Source organism: Phyllostomus discolor, chromosome 12 (genome assembly GCF_004126475.2).
Source record: "Phyllostomus discolor isolate MPI-MPIP mPhyDis1 chromosome 12, mPhyDis1.pri.v3, whole genome shotgun sequence".
NCBI classification, from domain to species: domain Eukaryota; kingdom Metazoa; phylum Chordata; class Mammalia; order Chiroptera; family Phyllostomidae; genus Phyllostomus; species Phyllostomus discolor.
The window spans coordinates 77,216,266-77,242,706 of record NC_040914.2 but is presented as its reverse complement, the minus strand read 5'-3'; the positions used below and the strand labels follow the sequence as shown (position 1 = coordinate 77,242,706).

At 49.3% G+C, this 26,441-nt stretch overlaps 1 protein-coding gene across 2 annotated transcripts in view; it reads right to left on the bottom strand.

Annotated features, from left to right (window-relative positions):
- ACSF3 (acyl-CoA synthetase family member 3) overlaps window positions 1–23,601 on the bottom strand; it is a 71,135-nt gene extending 47,534 nt beyond the window's left edge. The window contains exons 1-4 of one of the 2 annotated variants that reach the window (XM_028502043.2): window positions 23,496–23,555; window positions 15,523–16,227; window positions 13,996–14,151; window positions 390–544 (exon numbers count right to left, since the gene is read on the bottom strand). In XM_028502043.2, the coding sequence (XP_028357844.1) occupies window positions 390–544; window positions 13,996–14,151; window positions 15,523–16,203 (992 nt within the window). In that variant the 5' untranslated portion in view covers window positions 16,204–16,227; window positions 23,496–23,555. Of the gene's footprint in view, window positions 1–389; window positions 545–13,995; window positions 14,152–15,522; window positions 16,228–23,495 lie in introns of both variants that reach the window. The other variant, XM_036012405.1, reaches the window with a different exon arrangement.
- Between the last annotated feature and the right edge of the window lie 2,840 nt (window positions 23,602–26,441).

Here is a 26,441-nt window from a genome sequence, read left to right as displayed (position 1 = left end):
ACAGAAATGATCTAGCAGAAGCTGGGGGTGGTATGTAAATGTGGGGTGAGAAAGGATGAGAGCAAGATGGCCAGTTCACTGGCCTTGCCTTCATCTTTCAGACTCTGCCACAAGACAGACAGAGAAAGACAGACAGACAGACAGAGGAAGACAGAGAGAATACAGACGGAGATATACATGCAGACAGATCTACGGAACGACAGGACAGAGATACCGATATGGAATACACACAGATATATAGAGAACGTAGATATAAACATGTAAATGCATATTTTAAAGGAAATGGAAAGCACTGCTTCCTACAACTAGCAGGACCAACTTATTAGAAATAAGTTATATTTACTGATCTTCAAGTCTTTCTGGGTGAGAAACGAACTGTTTTCATTTACCTGATCTTTTCTTCACAAACTGCACGCACAAAATCCTGGACATGAGGCTGGGTAAAATGCTTGTCATAATAATCCATCAACTTGGTGTAGATTGTAGGCACTGCCATAAACACATTAATCCGTGGAGTCTCAGAACTTAAGAACTTTTCCCAAACCTAAAGAAAATAGGGAAGCACAGAGCCAAGAGATTAGAAAACACGCACACGTGTGTGGGGGCCTCCGGTTCCGGGAACGGTGCTCTTAACGGAGGCCGCCCCTTTCTGATGCATTACAGGGTCTGCAAGCAGCTCCTGCCTGAAAGGGCATCTCACGTTTACAGGGTGACGATGTCTCTGGCCATCCCCACAGAAACCACCGTGTGCTGAGGACACTCGCGCCTGGCTTTCGGGGTGACCCGTGAGGAGGGGGACGGCCGAGAGAGAAGTGCAGAGAGAGACAGGGTCCAGCCTCGGATCTGCCATCGGGGAACATGTGGCACCTCAGACTCCTCCAAGTGGCCACTGGTGAGCCTGAGTCAGTGCAGCACCTGGCACAGACAGGCAGGTGACAGATGTTGGAAGGATGACATCCGTTTCATTGGATAAGTCAAGTGAATTTTGTATTTTAATCTGTAACAATATTTAATATAAAGATGCTTCAAGTTTCTTACCAGGTGAAGTGCATATGTGTTACCCCTAATCTTCAAGAAAAGCTGGCATGCTATGCTCATGCTACAGTTCTCTCCACACAGCATCCATGTGAGCCCACGGTCAGGATGGGGAACAGAGAGCTTCAGGGGCTGGGAGGAGCCCAGCACACTGAATGCAGACAGAGCTCGTCCCTAAGGCATGGAACTTGGGATAAATGGAAATTAATGCTGCAGTCCAGCCCCGACCCGTCCCAGTTCCTAACTGGAAGGCAAAAATTAGCTCCTCACCTCAGCTGCTAGACAGAGGAAAGGAGCAGTTCTCTGGGGGGAAAATAATACTTTAAAAAATATTTTATTTATTTAGATAGAGAGGAAGGGAGGGAGAAAGAGAGGGAGAGAAACATCAATGTGTGATTGCCTCTCAGCACCCAAAGGACCTGGGTCCCCCGCACTGGGGACCTGGCCCACAACCCAGACATGTGCCCTAGACCGGGAATCGAACCAGCGACACTTTGATTCGCAGGCCAGCACTCAATCCATGGAGCCACAGCAGCCAGGGCAAAATCATATTCTTTTAAAGACAATGACTGGCATCCCTCCATGCCCAAATTACAAAGCATGTAAGGAAACAGAAAAATACTACCCATGATTAGGGGTCAATAGAAGAAGACCCTCCAGAAGACCCAGATGTTGCAATTATCTGACAAGAAATTTACAATAATTACAATAAGTAGGCCAAGGAATTTAGAAAGAAAAATGAATAAAATGAGGGATAATCAAGGATTTCACCACAGAAGTAGAAGTGCAAAAAAGAACCTTTATAATACTGAAAAATATAGTATCTGAAATTAAGAATTCATTGGATAGACTTAACAGACTAGATGCAGCAGAAAAAGAGATAAAAGAAGTGAAACATGCCCTGGTCAGTGTGGTTCAGTTGGTTGGAACGTTGTTCTGTTCACCAAAAGGCTGTGGGTTCGATCCCCAGTTGAAGCATATATGGGAGGCAACTGATTAATGTTTCTCTCTCACATCTATATTTCTATCCCCCCACTTCCTCTCCCTCTAAAATCAATAAACATGTCCTCACTGAGGATTTTAAAAAATGAAGTAGTGTAACACTAGTCAATGAAAACAGGAGTCTCAACTGAAGAATAGACAAGAAAGAAAAGAAAAAAAGAATAGAGTATGAGCCATGTGTGGGACAATATGAAACAATGTAACATACTGTAACGATAGTCCTAGACGGGGAGGAGAAGGCAGAGCTAAATAAATGGAGAGATACTCCGTGTCTATGGAATGAAAGACTCAATATTGTTAAGGTGGCAGTTCTTAAACTGAGCTAGACTTTCAAGGCATTCTTCCCCAAAGGCCCAGCAAGCTGCTTTGCAGAAATTGACAAGCTGACTCTGCAATTTACATGGACTGGCAAAGGACCCAGAGGAGTGAAAACAAACCTGGGAAGGAAGAACAAGGGTGGAGGACTCACACTGCCCACTCCAAAACTTACTGTAAAGCAACAATGATCAATACAGTGTGATGCTAGAGTATGGCTGGACACACAGATCAATAGAACAGATAGATGTCCAGAAATTAATCAATACATTGATGGCCAATTGATTTTTCACATAGGAGCCAAGTCACTTCAACGGGAGAAAGAATAATCATTTCAACTAACTGCTGAGATTACTGAAATCCATAGACAAAAAGATGAATTTTAGACCCTTACCTCCCCATACACAAAAATTAACCCAAAGTGGATCAGAGGCCTAAACATATGAGCTAAAAACTATAAAACTTCTAGGAAAAAACATAGGAGAAAATTTTCATAACCTTTGGTTAGGCAAAGTTTTCTTAGACATGATACCAAAAGCATGCTCTATGAAACTTAAAAATTGATAAAATAGATTTCATCAAATTTAAAAACACGTTTCAAAAGATACCACTAAGAAAATAAAAGGACAAGTCAGACAAGGAGAGAATACTTGCGAACCATGTATCTAATAAAGGACTTGTGTCCAGAGTCTGTAAAGAACCCTCACAACTCACAATAACCAGACAAATAACCAGCCCTGGTTGGTGTGGCTCATTTGGTTGGGGTGTTCTCCTGTGATCCAAGGGTTGTGGGTTCAATTCCCAGTCAGTGCACATATCTAGGTTTTGGGTTTCGGGTTTGATCCCTGGTCTGGGCATGCACAATCCCTGGTCTGGGCACATATGGAAGGCAACCAATCAATGTCTCTCTCTCACATCAATGTTTTTCTCTTCCTCTTCCTCTCTCTCTAAAAGCAATGAAAAAATATGTCCTTGGGTGAGAATAAATAAATAAGTGGGCCAAAGATCTGAATAGACAGTTCACCAAAGAAGATCTATGGATCTAAATAAGACCATGAGAAAATACTCCATATCATTAGTCAGTGGGGAAATGCAAATTAAGACCACAATGAGGTACTTCATATCCACTATAATAAGAATTAAAAAAAACAATAAACAAGTGTTGGTGAGGATGTGGAGAAAACGCACTGTTCATATACTGCTGGTGAGAATGTGAATACAGCATTTTGGGAAACAGTTCAGCAGTTTCTTAAAACATTAAACATTACTCTGCAGCCCAGTAATTCCATTCCCACACATCCATGTAAGGTAAACGAAAACATGTCCACACAAGGATTTGTATGCAAGTGCTCACGGTGACAACATTTTTAATCCACAAAACCCGGAAGTGATCCCAATGCCTGTCGAATGGTGCATGGGTGAACGCGGTGCAGGCCAGCTGTCCATGGGATGCTTTCTGGAAGCAGGAGGACGGACTACTGACATACAGGGTGCAATACGGGTGAAACTCGAAGATGTATTGCAGAATGAAAGAAGCCAGACATGAAAGACTATGTAGCACAGGATTCCATTCATATGCAAGGCCCAGAGGAGGAGAATCTACAGACACTGAAGGTGCCAGTGGCTGCCAGGGGCTGGGTGTGGGGTAGGAATTGAGCTAATGGTTGCATAACTCTTTGAAGCATTCACAACAGGCAAACTCTATGGTGTGTGAATTACATCTGGAAAACGACACCTTCCAAAAAGGAAAAATGCAATAAGCATGTTTTCAGTGAAGCAGGCTGAGGGAATCGGTGGAGCTGCACTGTAAGAACTAGCAAAAGGAAGGGAAACGGCCTGAGAGGAAGCCCAGACCTGAGGAACAAGGGAACAGCACCAGGGAAAGAAGTACGTGGGTTATTTTTTAAAAATTAAAGGACTTGTGACTGTTTAAAACAATAATAATGGCAATGTATCATGAAGTTAAAGGAAGGAAATAAAGAAATTAATGGAATAGAAAGCACAGGTATATTAGGGAAAAAATCAACAAAGTTGGTTCTTTGACAAGATTAATAAAACGGATAAACCTCTAAAACAAGAATAATCAAGAGAAGAATGAAAACATAAACTATAACATCAGACATTTAAAGGAGACATCGCTACAAGTCCTAGAGACATTAAAAAAATGAGAGAAATTATGAACTACTAGATGCAAATAAATCTGACAATTTTGACAAAATAAATAATTTCCTTTAAAAACAAAAACTAATCATAAGTGACACAAGAAACAAAGAATAAAATAATAGAAGTATTATATCTATTGAAGAAACTGACTCCTTGATTTAAAACCTCCCTGGACAAGTCCAGTCTGATGTCTTCAAGGGTGAGGTCCACCAAGCGTGCGGGAAGGGTGGTGGCAGCTGTGCGCAGACGCCCAGAGACAGAGGAGAGAAGCACAGCCGAGTCCTTTCAGGGGTGGGCAAGACCCTGCACAGAAGCCTGCGAGGACACCCCAAGAAAACTGCAGACCTCTGTTCCTCATAAACACAGATGCAAACCCCATAAAAATATTAGCAAGTCAAGCCTGGCAAGCTATAAAAAGAATAACACAGCATAACAAAGAAGGTTTACTGAGGCATCACAAGATCAGGAAATTAGAAATTGTAAGAACTTTAACTAGTGTGACTAACCACATCAACAGAATAAAGGGGAAAATAAATAAAGAATAAATAAACAAAGGGGAAAACTATGTGAGCATCACCACAGATAAGAAAAACTATTTAATACTATTCAACCCACACCACAATAAAACCACACTAACACTCAGTGTCTACAAAATACCGCAGCCAACACCAAACATCACAGTGAAGCACACTGCTTCCTCAAGACTGAGAGGTCAAAGATGCCCACCATTACCACTCTTCAGTTAGATTTACCAAGACTAAAACTTCTCTTTGTCAAAAGGTTGTTAAAAAAGTGAAACGAGCCAGGGAGTGTGGAAAAGATTCTCAAAACCTATTTCTGGCCTTTTCTTTTGTTTCATCCAGAATATATAAAGAACACCTACAGATAATAATAAAAGGAAATACATCAATGAATAAATGGATAAAAGACTTGAAGAGGCATTTCATATTAGAAAATCTTTGAACGACCAATAACCATATGGAAAGTGCTCAACACCATTAGTCATCAGAGAAGTGCAAATTTTAATGACGACGAGGCAGCATGACACACCCAGTAGGATGGCTGGCACTGCCCTGGGCCGGCAAAGGCATGGAGCACCGCCGCTCTCACACTGCCGCTCTCGCACTGCCGCACTCACACAGGAGCACGGAATGCACCACCACTCTAAAAACGGTGCAGTGGTTTCTCACACAGTTACACACATGACTCTGTGACCCACTGATTCTATCCCTGGGTATTTACTGAAAAGAAATGAAAACAAACATCTGTGAAAAGGCTTATATGAGAATGTTCCTGGCAGCTCTATTCATAAGGCCAAAAATGTAAACAACTCAAATGTCCATCAACAGGAGAATGGATGAACTTGATGATACAAAGGAACTAGCTACCTGGCTGGCATAGCTCAGTGGATTGAGCGCAGGCTGCAAACCAAAGCATCACAGGTTCGATTCCCAGTCAGGGCACATGCCTGGATTGCAGGCCACAGCCCCCAGCAACTGCACATTGATGTTTCTCTCTCTCTTTCTCCCTCCCTTCCCTCTCTAAGAATAAATAAATAAAATCTTAAAAAAAAAAAAAGGAACTAGGTGCCAACACACGCAGCATGGGTAAATCTCAAAAATATGCTCAGTGAAAGAAGTGAGACAGAGTACAAACACTATATTTCTGATATATATATATATATATATATATATATATATATATATATGAAGTTCAAGAGCAGGTAAACTAACTTACAGCAATAAAAATCAGAAGAGGTGGCCCTGGCTGGTGTGGCTCAGTGGATTGAGCTCCAGGCTGCGAACCAAAGGGTTGTTGGTTTGATTCCCAGTCAGGGCACATGCCTGGGTTTCGGGCCAGGTCCCCAGTTGGTCTCCAAGAGGCAACCAATCAATATATCGCTCATACATCGATGTTTCTCTTTCTCTCCCTCTCTTCTCCCTCCTTTCCCCATCTCTCTAAAAATAAATACATAAAATCTTTAAAAAACAAAAAACAGAAGAGGTGGCTTCTTCTAGTAGGAGGAGTACTGGAAGGAGTCGTGAGAGAACTTCTGGGGTGTGGAAACGTCTTATATCCTAACCTGGGTGTGCATTACACGGACGTATTCATCATAACATGCTAACGCACACACTTAGATCTGTGTGTTTCACTGTATGTGCACTGTACCTCAATAAAAGGAAATGAAAACACGCCCACCTGAGTGGCTAAAACTGACAAAACTACCTGTGGGGAGGATGTGGCTACCTGGAGCACTCCCTCTGCTCGTGGGAGTATAAACCATGCAGCTACTTCGGGGAGTCCTTTGGCTGTTCAACCAAAACTAAATACACAGCCGGCCAGCTGGTATCGAGCACAGCGGGCATCGGTCCAAGACGAATGTCCAAAGAAAGATCTGTGAGAGTGTTTACAGCAGCTTCATTCATAATGTCTCCAAACTGGAGACAGTCCAATGTCCTTCAATAGCTGAATGGATACACGACGGCCTTTCATACAGCACAGCAATATCAAAGAGAACAAATTACGACTGATGTAATATGAGGAAAAAAACCCTTAAAATAGTAGGACGAACTAAAAAGCACAGAGGAGTGCACACTCTCGAGTCCATTTACACGAAGAACGTGTGAAAGTAACACATGGTGACGGAAGCCAGACTAGTGTCACCGCTGCACGTGTGGAGGTGAGGAGTGCTGAGGAGGAAGAGCCTGAGAGAACAGTCTGGGATGATGTGCGTGTTCTCTGTCTCCGTCTGGGTGGTGACTGCTGCCCAGACGTATACATAGATGTAAATGCATCAGCTGTGTGTGTGATTCATGTGCGTTTACTCATGTAAATCATACCTCAATGAAAATAAAAGAAGCCATGACAACAGTCCCTGTGTTACAGCCTGGCTGAATGGACGGCTCTGGGTGCTAGGCACCAGTCAGTGCTGGCATCACAGCACAAGAGACAACGAGGCCAACGTGTCCCTGCTGCAGGAACACGACCACCACCTCACAAAACAAAATGAAACAAACCCCCCAGGTCCTATCATGCCTTCAGATCAAACCCGAGTTTCAGAAAATGCACGTGAGGTGACCCCACAGGAACACACCCCCCACAGCCAGATGGCGGGAAGTCTGCAGGACACACAGCCTGATGTCTTAGGCAAACAGCAAAATGCATGGGAAAGACTGGGGGGAATCTGCATGTGAAGCAACACAAGTATCACATATCAACCAGGCTCGAGGCAGGGGTTATTCAGATCTAATTCTAACAAGCTGAAAAAGTGAGGGTCCTTGACGGGGTTAGCGTTGATGGTCAGAGGTGCGATCATGGGATTCCTGCACATCACCCCGTCACGATGTCAGCTCTAAGGAAAAAGTGTTCCTACCTCTTAGGGATGCTAAAACGATATGCTGTCTGGGATTTGTTTGAAAATGACTGTCAGCTAGGAAAAGATGTTTCTAGATGAAACAAGAACAGCTCTGAATTAATCGTTGTTGAAGCATATGGGTATTCATTTCTCTTGTAGATGTCTGAAACATCACAAAATTAAAAGGTTTTAAGACTGCAATGAAAAGAGGGGTTAGATTGGGTTATGCCTCTAAGGGTCCTTAAAACTCATATTCTATAATTCTTTACAGGCAAAGAAGTGAGCTCATAGTGTTCATGAGAAAAATGTTAACAAGTCATGTTAAAGCAATCACGTGTGGAATGACTGGGGGAGCTCACTCATGGTAGCACCACCCCCACTGCTCCATTGCTGAGCAGATAGGAAATCAGCGTGTACAGAAGTGAGAATTGGAGATTACTTTTTTAAATGTGGTCATGGAGTACCCTTTCCTACAATCACACTTCTTCCTATGTGGAACAGAGAGGCCATAAAACCGAATGGCTCAGAATCACTGCACACGAAGCAGCAGCCCAGCAGTGAGCAAGGGTGCTGGAAATCCGGGCCTTAGCACAGCCACCGACAGGCTGCCCTCACTGCCTGGAGCAGCTATGACCTTGACAAGGCCCTTTAGCTTCTGTATTCTCACCACATGGTATTAATTTGGACTAAATCCCTCAGGTCCCTTCCAAGCTCTGAAACGCAGATTTGCTGGAGACTCTGTGTGGCATCCTATTGTACTTCTCACTGGCTTACAAAGAAATGCAGGTTGCGCCACCTGTCCCTGGGAAAGGCGTGGGTCCTGGGAGGAGCAGGACCAAATGGACACACCAGACATCACTTGGGCTTCCTGAGGGGTTACATCCTGACTGAGTTGGGGAGCAGCATCCTCGGGGATATCTTCTCGCCCATCGCAGCTTTTAGAGGTGAGCAGCTGGGCTGTGTTTAGTGTGGCTGACCTGGGCATAGACCCCACCACCACCAAGTCCTGGCAACAACTTCACCTGAGCCTGGTCCTTATTCCACTTCCAAAGGCTCACCTGTTACCATGAGCGCTTGGGCAAGAGGGCACAAAATGGCAGAGAATTAAACTGCCCACGTCCTGGGTAAGGGACATGCTCTGGCATGAGAGGAGGGAGGACAGGCCTTGTGGGCCCTCTGTCCACTCTGGCCTGGGGTCCTGGCCAGGCCTCCTCCCCCAGCCACACACAGGGTCCCACCCAGGCCCCCCACAGGGGGCTAGAGGAAGAATGGCGCGCAGGCAGCCAAATGAAGGATGCCGACTGGTCCTGTGGTCATCAATGGGGACGTCTGACCTGGCACAGAGGCATCCACCCGAGACTCACATGCAGCTGGGAAGGCCTCGCCATTCTCAGAGTCACGCAAATCAGCAAAGAGGGCAGCTGCTGTGCTGAAGCAGGTATTTAAACCAGCAGCGTTCCTCCTCCAGGTTGTCCCAACACATCGATAACTTAAAAATCGCAGCTCTGGGGGCTCCCTCTCTGCACCCTGCATTTCACTGGTAAAAATGCTCCTATCTGCTCTGATGTGAACTATCACAGCAAGACCAAACAGCGGTTCCCAAGTTGGGCTGCAGGTAGTCGGGGTCCTGCCAGACATCGGATGTGAGGGGTGCAGGCACTTCTTTCACTCACCATCTCCCCAGTGTGACCCTGCTGTGCAGCCCGGACCAGAAACCCTGGCTCAGACCCTAATGGGCAGGACTGCCGTGCTGAGCAAAAGCAAGGAAAGGATTGACTGCAGGTGAGAAACTGCAACACTTAACCAGTTTAAAGCGACGACCCCCACGGATGAAGTCATCACCTAGTTTTGGTAATTCTTCACCACACACAGGAAGCAATTCTTTTTCTGTTTTTAAGTTGCTCTGGCCAAAACCTGGCAATAAGGAAGGGCACTCCATAATGAAAGACGAGATGGGAAAAGAGCTGCCCATCTGGCTCCTAAAGCCTAGCGAGTGCCTCTTGCCCTAGTGACCCCCACGCTGTGGAGCAGATCCGAGGTGTGAGCACCCACTAACCCGCAACTGCACACTGTGGGGTAGATTTGACGCGCTGAGAGCACCTGGCGCCCAGTGAGCCCACACCGTGGATCAGATCTATGGGGCCACTGTAGCATAATGTTCTTTGCTGCACAGCAGGACTCTGCCCACGCCTTGATACACACATTACCTGAAATCACCACCCCATCACCCACCCACTTAAACAAGATCCAGTTTCTCAGACCCCAGAATGAACTTGGTCTGAGGCCACAAGTCAGACATGGTGGCATGTTTAACCACAGGAAAGGGTGTCGTGGGCAGGGAGGGGTGCTGGCCTCAACAGAATGCACTGGTGGTTCCCCAGCTGCCTGCAGGGCAGAGTCCCTGCCCTTGAGCAGGCACCCAGGAGGCCAACAGAGGAGTGCATACCAGCCCCGTGGTCCTGCCCTGATTTAGTGCTCCTGCCGCTGGTCCCGAGGAAGTCGGCCAGCGCGAAGTCAGCTGGGACAAGAAATCGATTGAGACTCTGGACAGCTCATCAACAGCCAGACTTTGTTCCTCAGGGGTGACATCAGGCAGTTCGCCCATCCATCTTCCCGTCTGTCTTCCGAGTCACTGTCACCTCATCAGTCAGCCTTGCAGGATGTGACAGCCTGCCACCCCACTGTTAGCATGCATTCTGTTCAGCGGGATGACCCGCGGACCCTGGGAGCTACAATTTAAACACCACTGCAGGCTTCCAGCCACCCCATACCACCGGTTTACACTAAGTTCTTAAATATAAGCTTAAACAACCTCCCAGTACTTAACAATGCTGAAAGCAGGATTTTACTAGCATAAATTTCTAAATTCACAAAATTCTGAAACTCAGGGTTGCAGTCTTTATCAACTACCACATGAAATTTGTTTCAATGTTTAACTCCGCTGCACATTTCTGAGAAATTCCAACTTAGTGCCAAGAAGCTTGAAGGTCTGAGATCCGACCCTCCTTGCGAACTGCCCTGGTGGCCTCTCTTGTCCCCAACCCCTCGACAGGAGGAAGGAGCATCCTAATGACAGACAATAGCCCCCCCCTGTTCACAGTGCGGCAGGCTTGGGGTGTAAGGCACCCCTGTGCTTCCCAGCCCCTCGGTGGGGCGCCTGTGGAGAGGCAGGACAGTGCCCAGCAGGCCAAAGAATACACAAAGCCTGGAGCCCTGGCGGCAGATATAGAAACCCTGTAGGTGTTTTCTCCGTTGAGTACTTACTCGTTCAAAATGTATTCTCATTTCCACAACACCTAAGCTACACAGGGACATATTCAACAAAGTCAATTCCATCAAGCTTGAGCCAACAAGACCTCTTCAGAGGGTGGAACACCAAGGATGGCAGGTGGGGCCTTCCGCGTGCCAAGAAGGAGGCTCTCCACCATGTTTCCGTGTGAACTCTCCCACAGCCAGTGACACGGACGAGCCCACCCCTGCATCGCGCTGTCCACGGGTACAGGCCATGGGCACAGGCCACAAGCACATGGAGCCTGCCGTCCTGGCCGTTATAAACGTGCACGGAGGCAGAGTTTTGCAGAGAAGTTTATCACTTTAAGGGGCTACGGTAATAAGTTTTAAGTAGACAATCATGTTACATTGTATCTATTTATGCTCTGCTTTCAGAGGAGTTAATACAGTAAAACTTTATTAAACAAATAACCTCTCCCCTAAGTGATTTATGGGACTTGGTCTCCCGATGCCTGTTGCAGATTCAGCCTGCCATGATGTTTAAATAATACAGAGGGGTGCGGACCTGCTGCCCACCAGTGTGTCCTCAGGGTCCTCAGAGCCAGTGGAGAACTGAGAGGCCCAGGAGCCCATGCATCACCTCAATAACCACTCACTACCCATCCATTCACTAACACTCATGCCCTCTATGCGCTGGGCCTTGGGGACACCTGTGAACTGCAGGAAAACCTGTGTCCTCAGGGTAGGCCCGCTAGAGGGACAGAGGAGATGATTCTGCGGGGATTCCAGGTGGTGAGTGCTCTGATAAACAGCGCAGGGTCAGGGCCAGGGTGGGCTGGGGAGGGACGGCTGCAGGGTGAGTGGCTGGGCATTGCTGGGTGACGTGTGAGCAAAGACTTGCAGAGGCGAACAAACCAAGGACAGGCTGGGGATTGGCGGGGACAGAGTGCTGACTGAGTGGGTGTGCGGAGTCTGTGGGAAGCAGGGCAGCCAGTGTGACTGCAGAAAAACGGTGGTGTTGGGAGAGGGGAGAAGGGGACAAGGCCTGGCTCTGCCAGGGAGGAAGACCAGCCACACTTCCTTTCTGCTTTTGTTCACCATCCCTGGGTCTCTGTGTTTGGGGAAGAAGAGACCTGCTTGATTTGTATTTGTTCCACTGCTGTGCCCATCCCACAGCACATCCCTGCCAGGCCTACTGTGTGTTCCCGTTGCTCCTCAAGCAGCCCTGGGAAGTGAGGACTCTGGCAACATCTGCTTGAGAAGTCCGTCAGTGGCTGGGGCTCGGCCACTGGGTTCCTGGTCCGGGCTTCCTGGGGCTCTGGGCCAGGGCGGGGACCTGCTCTCCCTGGGTTTATGGGGAATCTAGAGACTCGGCTCTTCCTGCTTTCCCCTCTAATCAGCCAGCACTGGGGTGTGGGCAGAGGGAGTCTGCAAGCGCAGCTCTGGCTCCTGAGAGAACTTGGTGGAGCAGAGTGGGCTGTGCTGGGAGAGGGGTGCGCAGTAGCTCACCCAAGGATGGGGCTTCCCTGTGTGCCATCTCGGTCCAAGGAGGCCCTGCCAGTGAGTGCAGAATTAGGGGTCTTGGAGAGCTCACAGTACAGCTGACTCTTGTGCACCAACCTCTCGGTCAGGTACGCCTCCCCGCCGGAGGTGAGGCTCTTCTCCTGTGGCCCTGTGACCGTACCCACTTGCCCTTAGCAGTCACTCCCTGCCAAGCAGACAGCAGCCTCAGATGCTGCCTCCACAACCCCCAACCCAGCCGGCCACCCCTCCCTTCAGTGCGGCGATCTGCGGGTTAGAGGAAGCAGTGCTGAGAATCACAGACTTGGAAGGACCCTCAGTCAGAGACCCACAAGGAAAAGAGGGTAGAGGAAGTGGCCTGACCCCTGGGCCAGCAGGCCATGCGTAGGCCTTTATCTTGGAGGGCGCAGGGTACCTCAACACTCTGCCCTAAAAGGCAGTATCAGACTCTGTTACCTAAAAACATTCAGAGTCCTGCAGCTGAAAAACAAAACATAAGAAGAGGAGGCAGAGCTTGGGGGCTGATGGAGGACAGGAGGAAGTCCTGCCTGCGAACCCCCCATCTTGGAGCTGTGCCAGGGGGCTCAGGACAGGGTCCGAAAGGCTCCAAGCAAGAGCTACGTGCCCGGTCACAAGTGTCAAGTGGCAGGGCCAGGCCCCAGGTCCTTTCCCCTCAAAACAGTGTCCTTCATGGCTATGTTCCGCTCCATGACAGCCACACTTCCCTCTCCACACAGCCACAACCACCTGTGCATGCCCCTGAGACCCTGCAGCACATTGGGAAAGAACAAGGTGTTGCAAAGGGGATAAGCAAGGAGGCTGCCCAAGGGTCCATGGCTGAGCTATCCACTCCAGAAAGCCAGGCGGGCTGACCAAAGAATGGCCCCAAGATGTCCTCCTCTCCAGAGATGTGGCACCTCATGCTGCAAAAGGTACTTTGCAGATGTGATTCAGTTAAGGATCGTTGGATGAGGAGCTTGCCCTGGATATCTGGGTGGGCCCAGCGTGATCCCGGGGTTCTTAAGAGGGGGAGGCACAGGGACAGTTAGCCACAGAAGCAGAGATGGAAGTGACACAGCCACAAGGAGAGGACCATGGTCCCTAGACACTGGAAGAGACAAAAACAGGTTCTTCACTGAAGCCTCCCAATGGAATCAGCCCGCCCTGCCCACCCCTTGATTTTGGCTCCATGAGACTCGTTTTGGACCTCTGCCTGTAACAGAATAAACTTGGGCTGTTTTAAGCCCTCAGATTGGGGTCATTTGTTACGATGGCAACAGAAGACTTGCACTGCTGGCAACGTCCACACCAGAGGAAGGTGCCTGGTCCTCGGGAGCACAACGGGCCACGCGGAGAGCTCGTCTCTAACTTACCAGCTGGGCACTGAACTCCGGGAGCATCACGCAGGTGGCTCCCACCCAGAGCGGACAGAGCAGCTTGTTGACCACACCGTGGACATGGTGCAGTGGGAGGACATGAAGGATCACATCGTCTTTTGTCCATGCCCACTTGTGGACCAGCCCCGTCACCTGCAGGACAACAGCACAGCCTCAGACAGGAAGGAAGCCACTACGCGAACAGAAGAACACAGAGGGGGCCTCCCCAGCTGAGCGGAGGAGGAGGGAGAGGAAGGCTCGTTCTTTTCCTCCCCATCCTTAATGGTGTCTACAGGAAGTGATAATGGAAGGATGAGGGTCTGACTGACGGTCTACCCGCTCCCCTTGTGCTGAGAACAGTCACAGTCTAGGGCTTTAGTCAGTTTGAATGGGTCTTTAATTTGGTGTCCCATGGCTTCCTCGAGGAGGTCAGAGGTGCAGACACTCTTGGTGGTCCCCTCCCCGACGGTGCAGTTTCAGCTCTGACAGGCCCTGGCACCTCAGGCCTCACCAGAGGCCAGTGCTGTACCCAGCTGCACCATCTGAGGCCTGTCTGAGCTCCCTGCCGCTTCCAGCCCCGTCCTCAGCTCAGCTCAGCCGTGAGGGAGCCCCATGCTGGGTGTGCTGGGCATATCCCCAGCTTTTAGTGAGGAGCAGTGTGAGACTCGCCCATTTGAATCGTCTGAAGTCCCCGCCGAGCACGTTGTCCTGCGTGCCTCAGTGACTGCTATGTGCAAACACATTTGAGATGATCACTCCTCTTAGAAATACAAGTCAAGAGACTGTCTCTCCAGATGAAAAGTATGTCTCCTCTAGGAGGTAAAAGTCATGTATCAATTGTGCTCCCTTGCAGCCAGCCTGGACCCAGTTTACCACTGACTTACGGGGCTGAGTTAGCCTAAGACTCAATGGTGTTGATTTCCTTCATATTGTGGCTTGGGCTTCTGTTTTATTTTATTGCTCCTGTATAACAGTCTTCATTGCGCATTGAATGGTTTTTTGGAAGGGCGAAAGGTATAAATTACAGATAAATAACGTGGCTGAGGAGTTTTGCAAAGATGGTAACTAAGGCTACAGAACACAAAAACAGTTCCCAGGACGGTGGCACACACGAGCTCCTGCTTTCAGGTCTCACAGATAAGCCCCATCTTAGGTGCTGACCACACGCCCTGACACTTGCTTTACAGCTCACCTCCGAAGACCACCTTAATGTCACATCCAGTGGTCTAACCTGCCCTGCCCACGCCACACAGCCCTGGGGCAGCCCCTCGGTGGGTCTGTAACATGCTCTGCACTTGAGTGCTGCATTCCCTCGGCCCTTTGACAGGCGCTGCCCTGCATGGTTCAGTGGCATTGTTGGTGACATGGCACCGTGACCCCTACTGCTGCATGTTTCAGGTGGAGTTGGTAGGATGGTGAATGGCCCTACAGAAAAGTAAATGAACAACACAGCACCCCGCAGTGGCCACGCTGTAACTGTGGCTGTGCCCCCTCCCAAACGTGGTGGCCCATGCAAGCACTTACCACAGCCCTGATGTTGTGATGGGTGCTCAGGACACCCTTGGGCCTCCCAGTGGTCCCGCTGGTGTAGATGATCATGGCGCCCCGGTCTCTCCAGTCCCGCTCCGGCACCGCCCCCTCCCTGTGCTCCTCAGCCGCCCCACTGTAGATGGCAGGTGGGAGAGGCAGGAGTGGGACCCCTAGTTTCCTGACCACTGGGCTCAGGAGCTCCACATACTCCTGGCCAGCGAGGACCACAGAGCTCTGGGAGTCCTGGATGAAGTACTCCAGGTTGGCCTGGGGGTGCTTCCTGTAGAGAGGGACGGCGATGCCGCCGCTCATCCACGAGGCCCACTGTGCAACCACGTAGGAGACGTCGTTGGAGCACATAAAGGCGATCCTCTCCTCCCGGAGGTCCTGGCCGGCACACTCACGGAGCCTGCAGATCTCCTGGGACAGGCGGAGGCTGCGGCAGTAAAGGTCCTTGTATGTGTGGTGGCCATGCTGGTCGACGAGGGCAACTCTGTCCCCAAAGGCCAGTGCTCGTGTGAACACTGGGGCGCTCTTGTCAGAGTGGGCTGCCAGGGCCACATGCAGAGGGCGGCTTCCTCCATGTCTGAAGGGAGCCAGCTGGCGGGTGGCCACCGCACAGACCAGCTGCCGGAAGGACATCACCACGTGGGGCAGCATTGCACCAACAAACATCAACTCGGTTTCCCCGGGGCGAAGCTGGAAGAGGAAGAGAGGGTACCACATGCTACTGTGCCTTACCCCCTCCCAACCCTCTCCACAGAAGATTCGCAATACCCAACCAGAACAAGTTGGCCTAACTTTTCCTCACAAAGTAACCTCCTAAGTGAGAAATGCCGACTCTCACAATATACCACCTTTGGAATTTAAATGTCCAACATTGAATCTCATAAGTTTAAGGATTTCACAAACAGACAAGAATCTAAAACAATGAACTAAAATAGGTAAAACCAAGGAGAAGCATATAGAATTCAATGCACTTGTGGGGAAGGGGAAAAATTCTCCCTTTCCTTCACTGGTTCTTTGGCTAGATGGATAATCAAATCAAGGAGAAAGAGAATGAGAAGGGAAACTCGAATTTACTCTCATGTGCATGGAAGTCTCACATACACGAGAGAGTCCGAGACCTACATATATAACAGGTTCGGAGACAGAGGGGAGAACGAGGTGCGTACGGCATTCCGAGCGAAGGGTGAGGCCAGGCCCCTTGGGGCTTCGGAGGGGAGGAGGTCACTGCAGGGTGGCGGGAAGAGCAGAGGGGCAGGAGTTAGAAGTCTGCCCGGCCATACGGACAGGTCGTGAGAGGTTGTATCTGAAAATCCCTTCCTATGGGCCATTAGGAAATTCCAATTCCTCTAGACAGTTAAGAGGAGTCGGGGACAGAAGTTTTTCTTGAGCCCGCAGGGCCCCAGGTGCCTCTAGCTCAAAATAACCCATGTGGCACTGCGGCACACTTGGGGTAGCTCGTTCTGAACCCTCACACACTTAAGGTAAATTCTGAACAATGGTTTTTAAAAACCTGAGCCTGGGAAAAAACTAGCTAAGAGGGATAAGTTCCACGGGCCACCAAGCAAACATTCTCTCCATCAGCAGGTGAGGCCAGGGGACCCCAGGGACCCCACGCAGACCCAGGGCTCGATTCTCTGCTCAAATGCTTCCCAAACGCTGAATGTCTGGGAACCTGGTGATGTGCAGCGTCTTAAATAAAGCAAGTTCACAAGTTTGAATGTTGTCAGTCTGTTTTTTTAAGCTGAAAATTCTTCGTTCTCTCCCCCAAAAGACTACAAAATAATGACCAAAATTGTCAGCAAGAAGTGAGAACTCCCTGGGAGGGGCTGTGACCAGCTGACTTTCAACTAGAATTCTCTGAAGTCAAAGAGAAGAGAGGCCTGGGGAGGGCCTCGGCCAGTCCAAAGCACCTGCCTTCGAGGGCAAGTCTGACTCTGGGCTCCCGTTCCGGTCCAGGACACTTCCCCACAGCGACAGTCCCGCATGAGCTCACATTTTCCAAATTGCTTCTGCACTGATGGCAGTTTTAACTGAAGTTTAGCCCATTTCAAGAGGTCAGGAGACCACCTGCTACCCTAGACTCCTTGCTAGCAGCTTAATTGAAAATGGGTCCTGCCCAGGGCCAGTGCAGTCTATTAAGGTCAATAACCATTTGCCCTGGTTTGAAACCCCCAATTTCACAGCTCCTTCAGAATCCCTCCTCCCCACTGCAGCCTCTGGAGCCAAGAAGGGTCTCTGTTCCTCCCTCCCCAAATGCCCTGTGGCCTCTGCTCCCCTCTCAGCTCCTGTGGCTCTGGGTCAGAGCAGTGTCCGTGACAGGCGCAGACAAGTGGGCCAGCTAAATTGGTCCTGAAGGGTGGTGACAGGCACAGGGACCCCAGAGGGTGCTCCTGAATGCCAGGGGCGGACAGGATGCCTTCCAATGGGCCACCAGCAACATTACAGAATAAAAGCTGTAAATCTCATCCCCCTTTCCAAAAGGCCCTGAAAATCAAGGGAGGTCAGGAATCACCCAGCAGGTGGCCCTGCCCAGCAGGAGGCGGCCCAGGCTGTCCCAAGGCCGGGCTGCCTCCCTCCCTGAGAGCGCCAGTGCCGCTCTGCGGGGTCTGTTTCTCCCACGCTCAGCATGTTTTCCCTGACAAATCCTCACTTTTCTTTTTCATTAACTTGCCACAGGGAGAAAACAAATGTTGCTCTCGTATGTATGCACTAAACAGTTTTGTTCTCTGTTCTTAATTTACAAAACAGACTACATACAACACTTTATAATTAACTTAACAAAACAAACTCCACAACAATAAAAATGTCTTGAGCCAAGCTATGCTTTGTACTGACACCCTCAGTGTGTGGAACGGCCTGCCAGTCTCCTCAGCGGGCTTCTTCTGCAGCCAAAGGCTCCCGGGAAGACAGTCTCTCAGCCTGGCCAGGAAGGGAACAGCTCCAACCTCAACACAAGGTGGGAGGAGATCCAGCCCCTCAGAGACACCCCTCACTGCCCACAGGGGCTTCATGTGGAGGCCCCTCAGCTCTGGCTGGCTGCTCCCAGGTCCTGGGAAAATATTCCATAGGACTCCAGGGCCTTTAACAAAGTTCACTTCCAGGTACACTTGCCTACACTGTTTCCATATGAAAGAGGCCACCTATCAAAAGCCAGACTGTGCTCTAGCACTCCTCTGTCCTTTGCCCTCTACACATGGTTCAGAGGCGGGCTCACTTCTGGTTTTACACCCTGGATTTCTGTTACTGTAAAAAACCTGACATATTACAAGAGAACAGCTAGGCTTGACCAGAGAAAACAAAAAATGTAATAAACGTGTGCAATATGCCAGTTTCTGAAAGAAAGAAGGGAAGCCAGTGGAAAGCAAACCAGGGCAGCTTTAACATGTTTTCTTTTCTGACTTTTAGCAAATTCATCTCTATTTGCTTTGGGCGGGCAAGGGTGGGGGGGCGCGGTAGAATGGGGACAGGGACAGGGGGACGAAAACAAAGCAGACCTGCAAGCGGAAAAGAGAAAACATACTATGCAGTGTTTCCGGGTCACTTTCTTGCTGGTGAGAGCACAGGAGAGGTGTTCTAGTGGTACCAGTTTGAAGTGACAGCACTTTCTGGGGTGCTGAAAAGCAGAACACTCCGGCAGCCAGGTGCTGCTCACATAGACACAAGGTAGGTGGCTGGACCAACGAGCTAGGAAGAGGCATGAGAGGGGTGTAGATGCAATGCCACAGCTGCAGCCATCAAAATCAACGTGACTCTCCTCTCCTCAAGGCCTCCTCTCTGGGGTCTTAGAGAACAGGTACCTCCCCCTCCGCCTCATTCCCCCGGGGCACCAGGAGCTGCACTGTGCTGGGGGAGGGGGCAGTCAGCACCAGACGGAAACTGGAAAACAGGGCTGACACACCCTCCCTCCCGGGCCTGGGGCTGTGGTTAGGGTCTGGGGGGTGGCTGTAAAGGCACTGTGGACTGTGAATGGACGCAGTGAGCAGTCACAGCAACAACTGCAAGGGAACAGAGGCCACGTAATAACAGGTGAAGCGGTGATCCACACCCAGGCCTGGCTGGTCCCACCTGCCTGTTATACCCCAGTGGTGAGGAACCTCAGTGATGGAGAAACGTCAGGGATGGGGAGCTGCACTGACAGAGGGTTACAGAGACAGTCAGTAGGAGCACCGGAGGGTCTCCCCCATTGGCCAAGATAGTGGCAGGGGGTAGGGGGCTCTTACACTGAGAGCTGTGAGTGCTAGAAATAAGAATGGATAGGGCCCAAGTGGGCCAAAAGCTAGAAAGGTGAATGGGTAGGGCCTGAGTGCACCAAAAGCTAGAAATCTGAAAGGATAGGACCCCAGTGGCAAAAGCTAAACATATGAATGGACAGGGTCCAGGGCACTGGGAAAACTAGAAAGGTGGAGGGATAGGGCCCTGAGGGTGCCAAAAGCTAGCAAGACAATTGCATAGGACAAAAATCCCTCCCCTCTCTATCCCTATAAGAACCTCAAGGTTGAGCAGGAAGATTGAGATGGTCTTTGAGAAGGGAGTCCACCATTCTCCCAGGTTATGAGGCACCTGAATGAAACCTCTCTCCTTTTGTACCAGCACCTGCCTCACAAGTATAACTTTTGTTGCAGCAGGCGGCCAAATCTACTTTGTTTGGTTACAAGAGGACTTCACGTATTAACTCAGCAGTGTCTCATAGGCCGCCAGCAGGGCTGTCCCAGTCTAGGTGATGCCCATGGCATCGACTCCTCCATCCCAAAGGGCACTTTCCAATCACTTCAAAACGAGATAGGAAAACAGAAAATGTGGGTCCTTTGTTCCACGGTTGTATTTTAAAATGCATCCTAAGAAAATAATGAAGATGCACATACATGTTCCCTGCAGTGTTACTTACAATACTGAAAAACTAGAACTAACCCACGTGGTCCAGAAGAGGTCTGAGGGAGTCAGGGCATACACACGTGAGATGCTGGGGCTACAGCCCGACTGTGGGTGGCACGAGCTGACTGGGAGGGGCTCCTGCGACACCGCTAATGGAAAAGGATGGTCAGGGTTAAACGGAAGACTCGAGGGCAACACCCAGATGCTCACAAGGTTACAGGGCTACACGTGATTTTTGTTTTCTTCTTAGTGCTTCTCCATTTTCCCCAACTCTTCTGCAATAAGCATGTATGACTTCTGTAATCAAATTTTAAAAGTCTATTAAGTGTCATTTATTTTTTAACAATGGAGATGCTTCGACTTCAGCATTAATTTTTTCTTTTACACACACACACACACACACACACACACACAAACAAAACAAAAAGTGGGCTCTGGGTGTGGTGGATGGATCTACTGGGTGTTTGTAACTATCTGTAGCTTTTTAATTTCTCAAAGTGATAGAAGTAAATAAAAATGAGATAACAGCATCCCTCTTTTAATTAAAGCTACTGGTCCATAAAAGGTCTATGCAGACAATGAAAAAGTAAGTTTTGACACAAGCGGCTCGACTACATGTTGCACTTACATCGGACACCAATTAGGTCATGTATCTGCAGTAGCAAGAGCCCTATGTGTCTCCCACACCGCATCTGCTGCCGTTAGCCTCTGAGTGTCTGGGAGGTGGCAACATCTAGCTGGGTCCCGCATGGGGTTGGGCGTGAGCCAGACAGACACAGTCCTGGCCTCTAAGCAAAGTGCTCCTGAAGCAGGCCCTCCTGGGAGAAGCAGTAGAGCTAGGGCTCGGGGTGACAGCGAGCCAGCCAAGCAAATGTGCAAAGAAGGAGACACAGGTGGCAACTCTAATTGTGCTCCTACCGGGGTGTTAGTGGAGCAGATGCTGAGAAGTGGCCCTGCATGGCACTCTCCATGGAGGCTGACAACAAAAATCACTTTTAATTTTGGTAAATATTGCCCGAGTAGCCTCCAGAGAGGGTGTACTAATTTGTTCTCCCTCCAGACAATAAGAGCATGGGGTCACCACCCCTTGAAAATAGCTTTTTTGTCCCTCAGGTGTGTGACACTGTAATACTCCATCATAATGCTTTCAATAGAGAGCTAAAATCTTCAGTCATGTGCATCAGGGCCTGCTTTGAACGATTAAAAAGAAGACACTGGTTCAGGGAAGATGACTGTGTCCTGAACACTCTCAGCTCCAGAAAGACCAACAGCTCCCTCAAGGAAGACAGCCTCCACCTTCCAACCACAAGGCCCCCTTTGGCCAGGAGGCTCCCCCTTGCTGCCAGAGGCACAGCTGCCACCATGTAAACGAAATTCAACCATGGGTTTTCTCTATTTCAATTGCCAAGCTTCATAAAACTGCTCTTAGCACCCCCACCAATCTGAGGTCACCAGCGTCACTGTGCACCAATGTGAACGCACAGAAACCTGTATGCTGGTGAGCCAGGATGGTTTTCTCCTGGAGCATGGAAGGCAGGAACCACCCAGACCCCTGGCAGACCACTGGGTGTTCTAACCATCCAGATTCTTGGATCAGACCCTCAGGGCACACAGACTTCTCGGAATCCTCACCCAGCACCAGGAAGTTTACATCTTTTGGTTAAGAGTTCAGATTTTAGGGTCAACCCACTCTCAGACGTGGAACATCCTCTTTTTTCCCTAGTTTTCTTCACCCGTCTAAGCCTTCCATTCTCCATCTACAGATAAAGTAATAACAAGACCTGCACACAGAGTTCGGTGAGAATGACCTGCACACACCGAGGGGGAATCAAGTGGAGCTGCATGACCAAAATGACTTGATAAGAATGATACTTGCATTCAAATGAAGGTGGCTGGTTTCAAAATGAGTGAAATGACACCTGACTGATTAACATCCCCCTGACCCTGAATTTGAAGCGACCCCAGCACTTCCTGTTGTCTGCTGCCTGAGGAAGGCATGGGGTGCGAGAAGTGGACCACACTCTCCCTGCGGTGGAGGACATTTGTTTCAACATGATGCCTGCGGTTTGGGGGAGGCTGTTCTCAAAGTTATATTTTTAAGTAACAGACATTCACGTTGCATTCATGAGTACTACATTCAAATCAAAAAACCAAAAGGGAAAAAACACACACTTAAACCCTTGTCCATATGACCAAGTAAAATACTATTTTAAAAATGCCACCTAGAGGGATGTAGTTTACAATCCAAGGGCCACGGTTTAATCCACTGATTCAGCCTGCTCCAAAGAGGGGTTCTGGAATATGGGGTAAGAGCAAGGAAGCCTCGTTTTACAACCACTGCAGCAGAGACTGTGGAAAGATCACTGGACTGTCAAGTTTCACCACAGGAACCACCTAGGACCCCTGAAACCCACTGGTAACCCCTGAGCTCCTGGAGCCAGCTTTGTAGCCCCCTGACCAGTGGCCTCACCTAAGCCCAAACCACAAACATCTCCCCTCCCCAGCGGGGAATCAACAACTCCCCAAACACGTGATTCCCGTCCTCACATCTTAAATTCTCACCCTTTCCCTTTTTGGCAAACTCCTAATCATCCTTCAAAGCCCAGCTTAATATCACCTCCTCTTTAAAGTCTCCCTTTTCTCCGGAAAGTGGCCTGCTCACAAGGCCTTCAAACACCTGCACTTATGTATTGCCATGCTTGTTTAGACATGTACCTGACCCCAAGGAGTAGCTCAAGGATGATTCCTGCAGGCCCAATGAGAACGGAACAGATTTTGCGCACGCAAGACCAAGCCTCCCTCTAACAATGGCTAAACATAGACTCCACTAACTGCAACATCCTTCCGGGACCACTGCGTGGAGAGGGACTCTGCCCTTGAGCACCCAGCAAAGGGCAGGTTCCCTCCGCGAGACAAGGGCACCTGCGGTCACTGAGCTGCAGGAAGGGGGCGGGGCTGGGACGCGGGGCCGGCAACCGGAGCAGCCAGCCGTGAGCTCGGCCGGACTTCTGTGAGGCTGGAGGAACGGAACCAGGCGCCCCAGCGCGCGGCGGGCGGGGAGGGGGGTGCGGGCCAGCGAGTTCTACCTCTGCTTGCGCGGCTTCCCGCTCCTCCTCCCGCCGGGTCGAAACCAAACCGGAACCGCGGCTGCGCGCATACCCCACGTCCGGTGCCCGAGCGCATTTCTCCGCGCTGCGCGGCGCCACGGCGCCGGGTTCCGGGAGCGAACGTTCCCCCTGGGTCCCCGCTGCGACCTTGTGGCTACTGAGCGAGGCCCGCGAAGGGTTTTGGTTTTAATCTCACTTAATTTAATCTCATTTTAATTTAGTATCCCGACTGGACAGCGCAGCTCTAGTCCAAACGCGTCCCAGAATTACAATTTACAGCGTGCGCATTAAAACCCATCTTGGACCCCAGCCCTTACTGGGATTAGGAGAGCCTGCAGGTCAATTGACTCCTTTGCTGTTTAAGAGGACTTGGAGCCAGGATACTGACACTCAGCTAGGTTGACAGATGTTTAAACTTCAGGTACAGCAAAGGAAAACGCTTACAACCAGACACAGAAGTTCATTTAGTTGGCTGAAACGTGTTATTTTTTTCTAAAATAAAAATAATGCTTTGACGGCTTTGCTGTTAAACAAGTACAAATTACCTGTAGGACCACATACACAGTTTGTAGCACATGTATTTTCTCGGTGTCCCTCTTCCTCTGTAGTGATGATTCTTTGGGAGGCAGCCGACCAGTCCTGGAGAGCCCCAGAGATCCCTCATGGGCCTGAGGGTGGTTTTCTTTTCCTTTCCTTTTCTTTTTTTTTAAGGTTTTATTTATTTTTAGAGAGAGGGGAAGGGAGGGAGAAACAAACATCAATATGTGGTTGCCTCTTGTGCGCCCCATACTGGGGACCTGGCCCTGAACCCAGGCATATGTCCTGACTGGGAATCGACTGGAATGCTTTGGTTCTTAGGCTAACATTCAATCCACTGAGCCACACCAGCCAGGGCTGAGGATGGTTTTCTTGGGAGGAAAAAAAGCTAGATCTCAGGGAAGGTTGTGGCATTGAACATGGGCCCGAACTTGAACTTGTGCAGCCTTGGCTGCCACCCTGCTAGGTGTCATATCCTAGAGATGAGTCTAATTCTCTGTCATAAATCAACAAGAAGCTCTAAGAAAGAACCTTCCAGTGACATAAAGGGGTTCTTGGAGATTAAGAATGCTATAGCCCAAGTAAAGAAGAGATGAAGAATCTTCTAGAAATAGAATAAAAATACTAAAAGATGGAAAACAGGAGAGGAAAAAAAAGCAAATGGGCCTGTCCAGGAGATCCAATACAAAAACTAGAGCAGTTTCAGAAAAGGAGAACAGAGAAGATAGAGGGGAGGAAATAATCAAGCAAATTCAAGAAAAGTAGCAGAATTAAGGGGTGTGGGCTTCTGGGTTGAGGATCACAGAGTGCCGGGTACAAGGAAGAAAAGTGGGCCCACAGCAACTGAGCAGACGGCATCGAATGTTTTGGAACACAGGGGTATGGTATGGAAAACCCCAAACTGCATGCACAACATCTCACTTGACGTCCAAAAGAGCCCAACACTTGATGTGGCCCCACCTGAACTCACGATCTTCCCTGTTACGGACTGAAAGTTTGTGTCTCCCTAAATTCATGTGATGAAGCCTAACCCGCAGGGCAATGGTATTAGGAGGAGCTTAAGTCATGAGTCAGAGATGCCACGAATGGGATCAGTGCCTTTATAAAAGAGACCCCAGAGAACTCCCTTGTCCTTCTACCATGTGAGGATGACACAGGGAAAAGATGGCCATCTAGGAAGAAGCCACTTTCACCAGACACTGAATCTGCTGGTGCCTTCATCTTGAACTTTCAGCCACCAGAACTGTGAGGAAAAAAAATGCCTGTTGTTTATAAGCTGCCCTGTCTGTAGTGTCTGTTACAGCAGGTGAAATGGACTGAGGCGGTTCCCTGAGCAGTTGCCCACAGCCTTCCCATCTCATCCACTAATCCATGGTGCTCAGGTGTACAAATTCCTCTCCTTCCTTCCTGCCTCAACTCCAGCCCCCTTGGCTTTTCCTTCAAAATCTTTCTGAACCAGCCACTCCCTACCATCTCCACCGCAACCACCCGAAGGGGCCCTGGGAAACCCTTGTTTCACACCAGGATTACTAAAATAGCCTCCTCCTGGTCTCCCGAATTGCTGCCCTCCTCAGTCTGTTCCTAGCACAGCAGACAGGATGGCCCAGTTGTAACCTGAGTCAAATCCTAGCTTGCTCACTGGCTCTGCCCCCTACACCACCAAGCCCCCCGCCCCCGCCCCGCAACCCCACTGGCCCCCGCACCTGGCAGATGGGAACAGTCATTCTCAGGAAGGCAGCACTGATGGAATATCTGATGTGTTTGCTCTATTGAGAGGAGGTTTGAGCAACTGAGGGAGAGTTTGGGCATAGAAGAGAGATAAATATATACATAGAAAACTGATAAACTAAAAAAAAATGAGGCAACGATGAAATGCTGGGAAAACAGAAGATGTGCAGAAAGGCAAAGCAATCATGTTGTTTTAGGAGGCTCCATTCCCAATAATGTTGATAGAATGACAATAATGTAAACATTTATAATGTAAACATTAATATGCAAACATGGATGTTGATCTAACCGAGTTTGTGGTAAACTCTGGGAGGGAGGGAGGGACGGGGCCACAGGAAGGGCGTGGGCTGGAGGACAGGTGTGGTGGGAGACATGTACCCGGACTGCCCATCACAGGAGCAAACAAATTGAAAGGGAGGACCAAAGAGACCACTTAGGCACGTACAGATAAATATGAAAAGAATCGGTTGCAAGTTGTTGCCTCTGGTGATTTGGAAGGGGAAGGTGGTTCCTTACACTATGGATGTATAGCTGTGTATAAAAACTGAAAGTTAAACTACACTATGAAATGAATTTTAAGGGGGATGAGACAAAGAAGTGCTTCAGGGGGATCCACGTAGATGTGGCTCCTCTTAGCTACCAGGCAGACCTGCCTGGTGC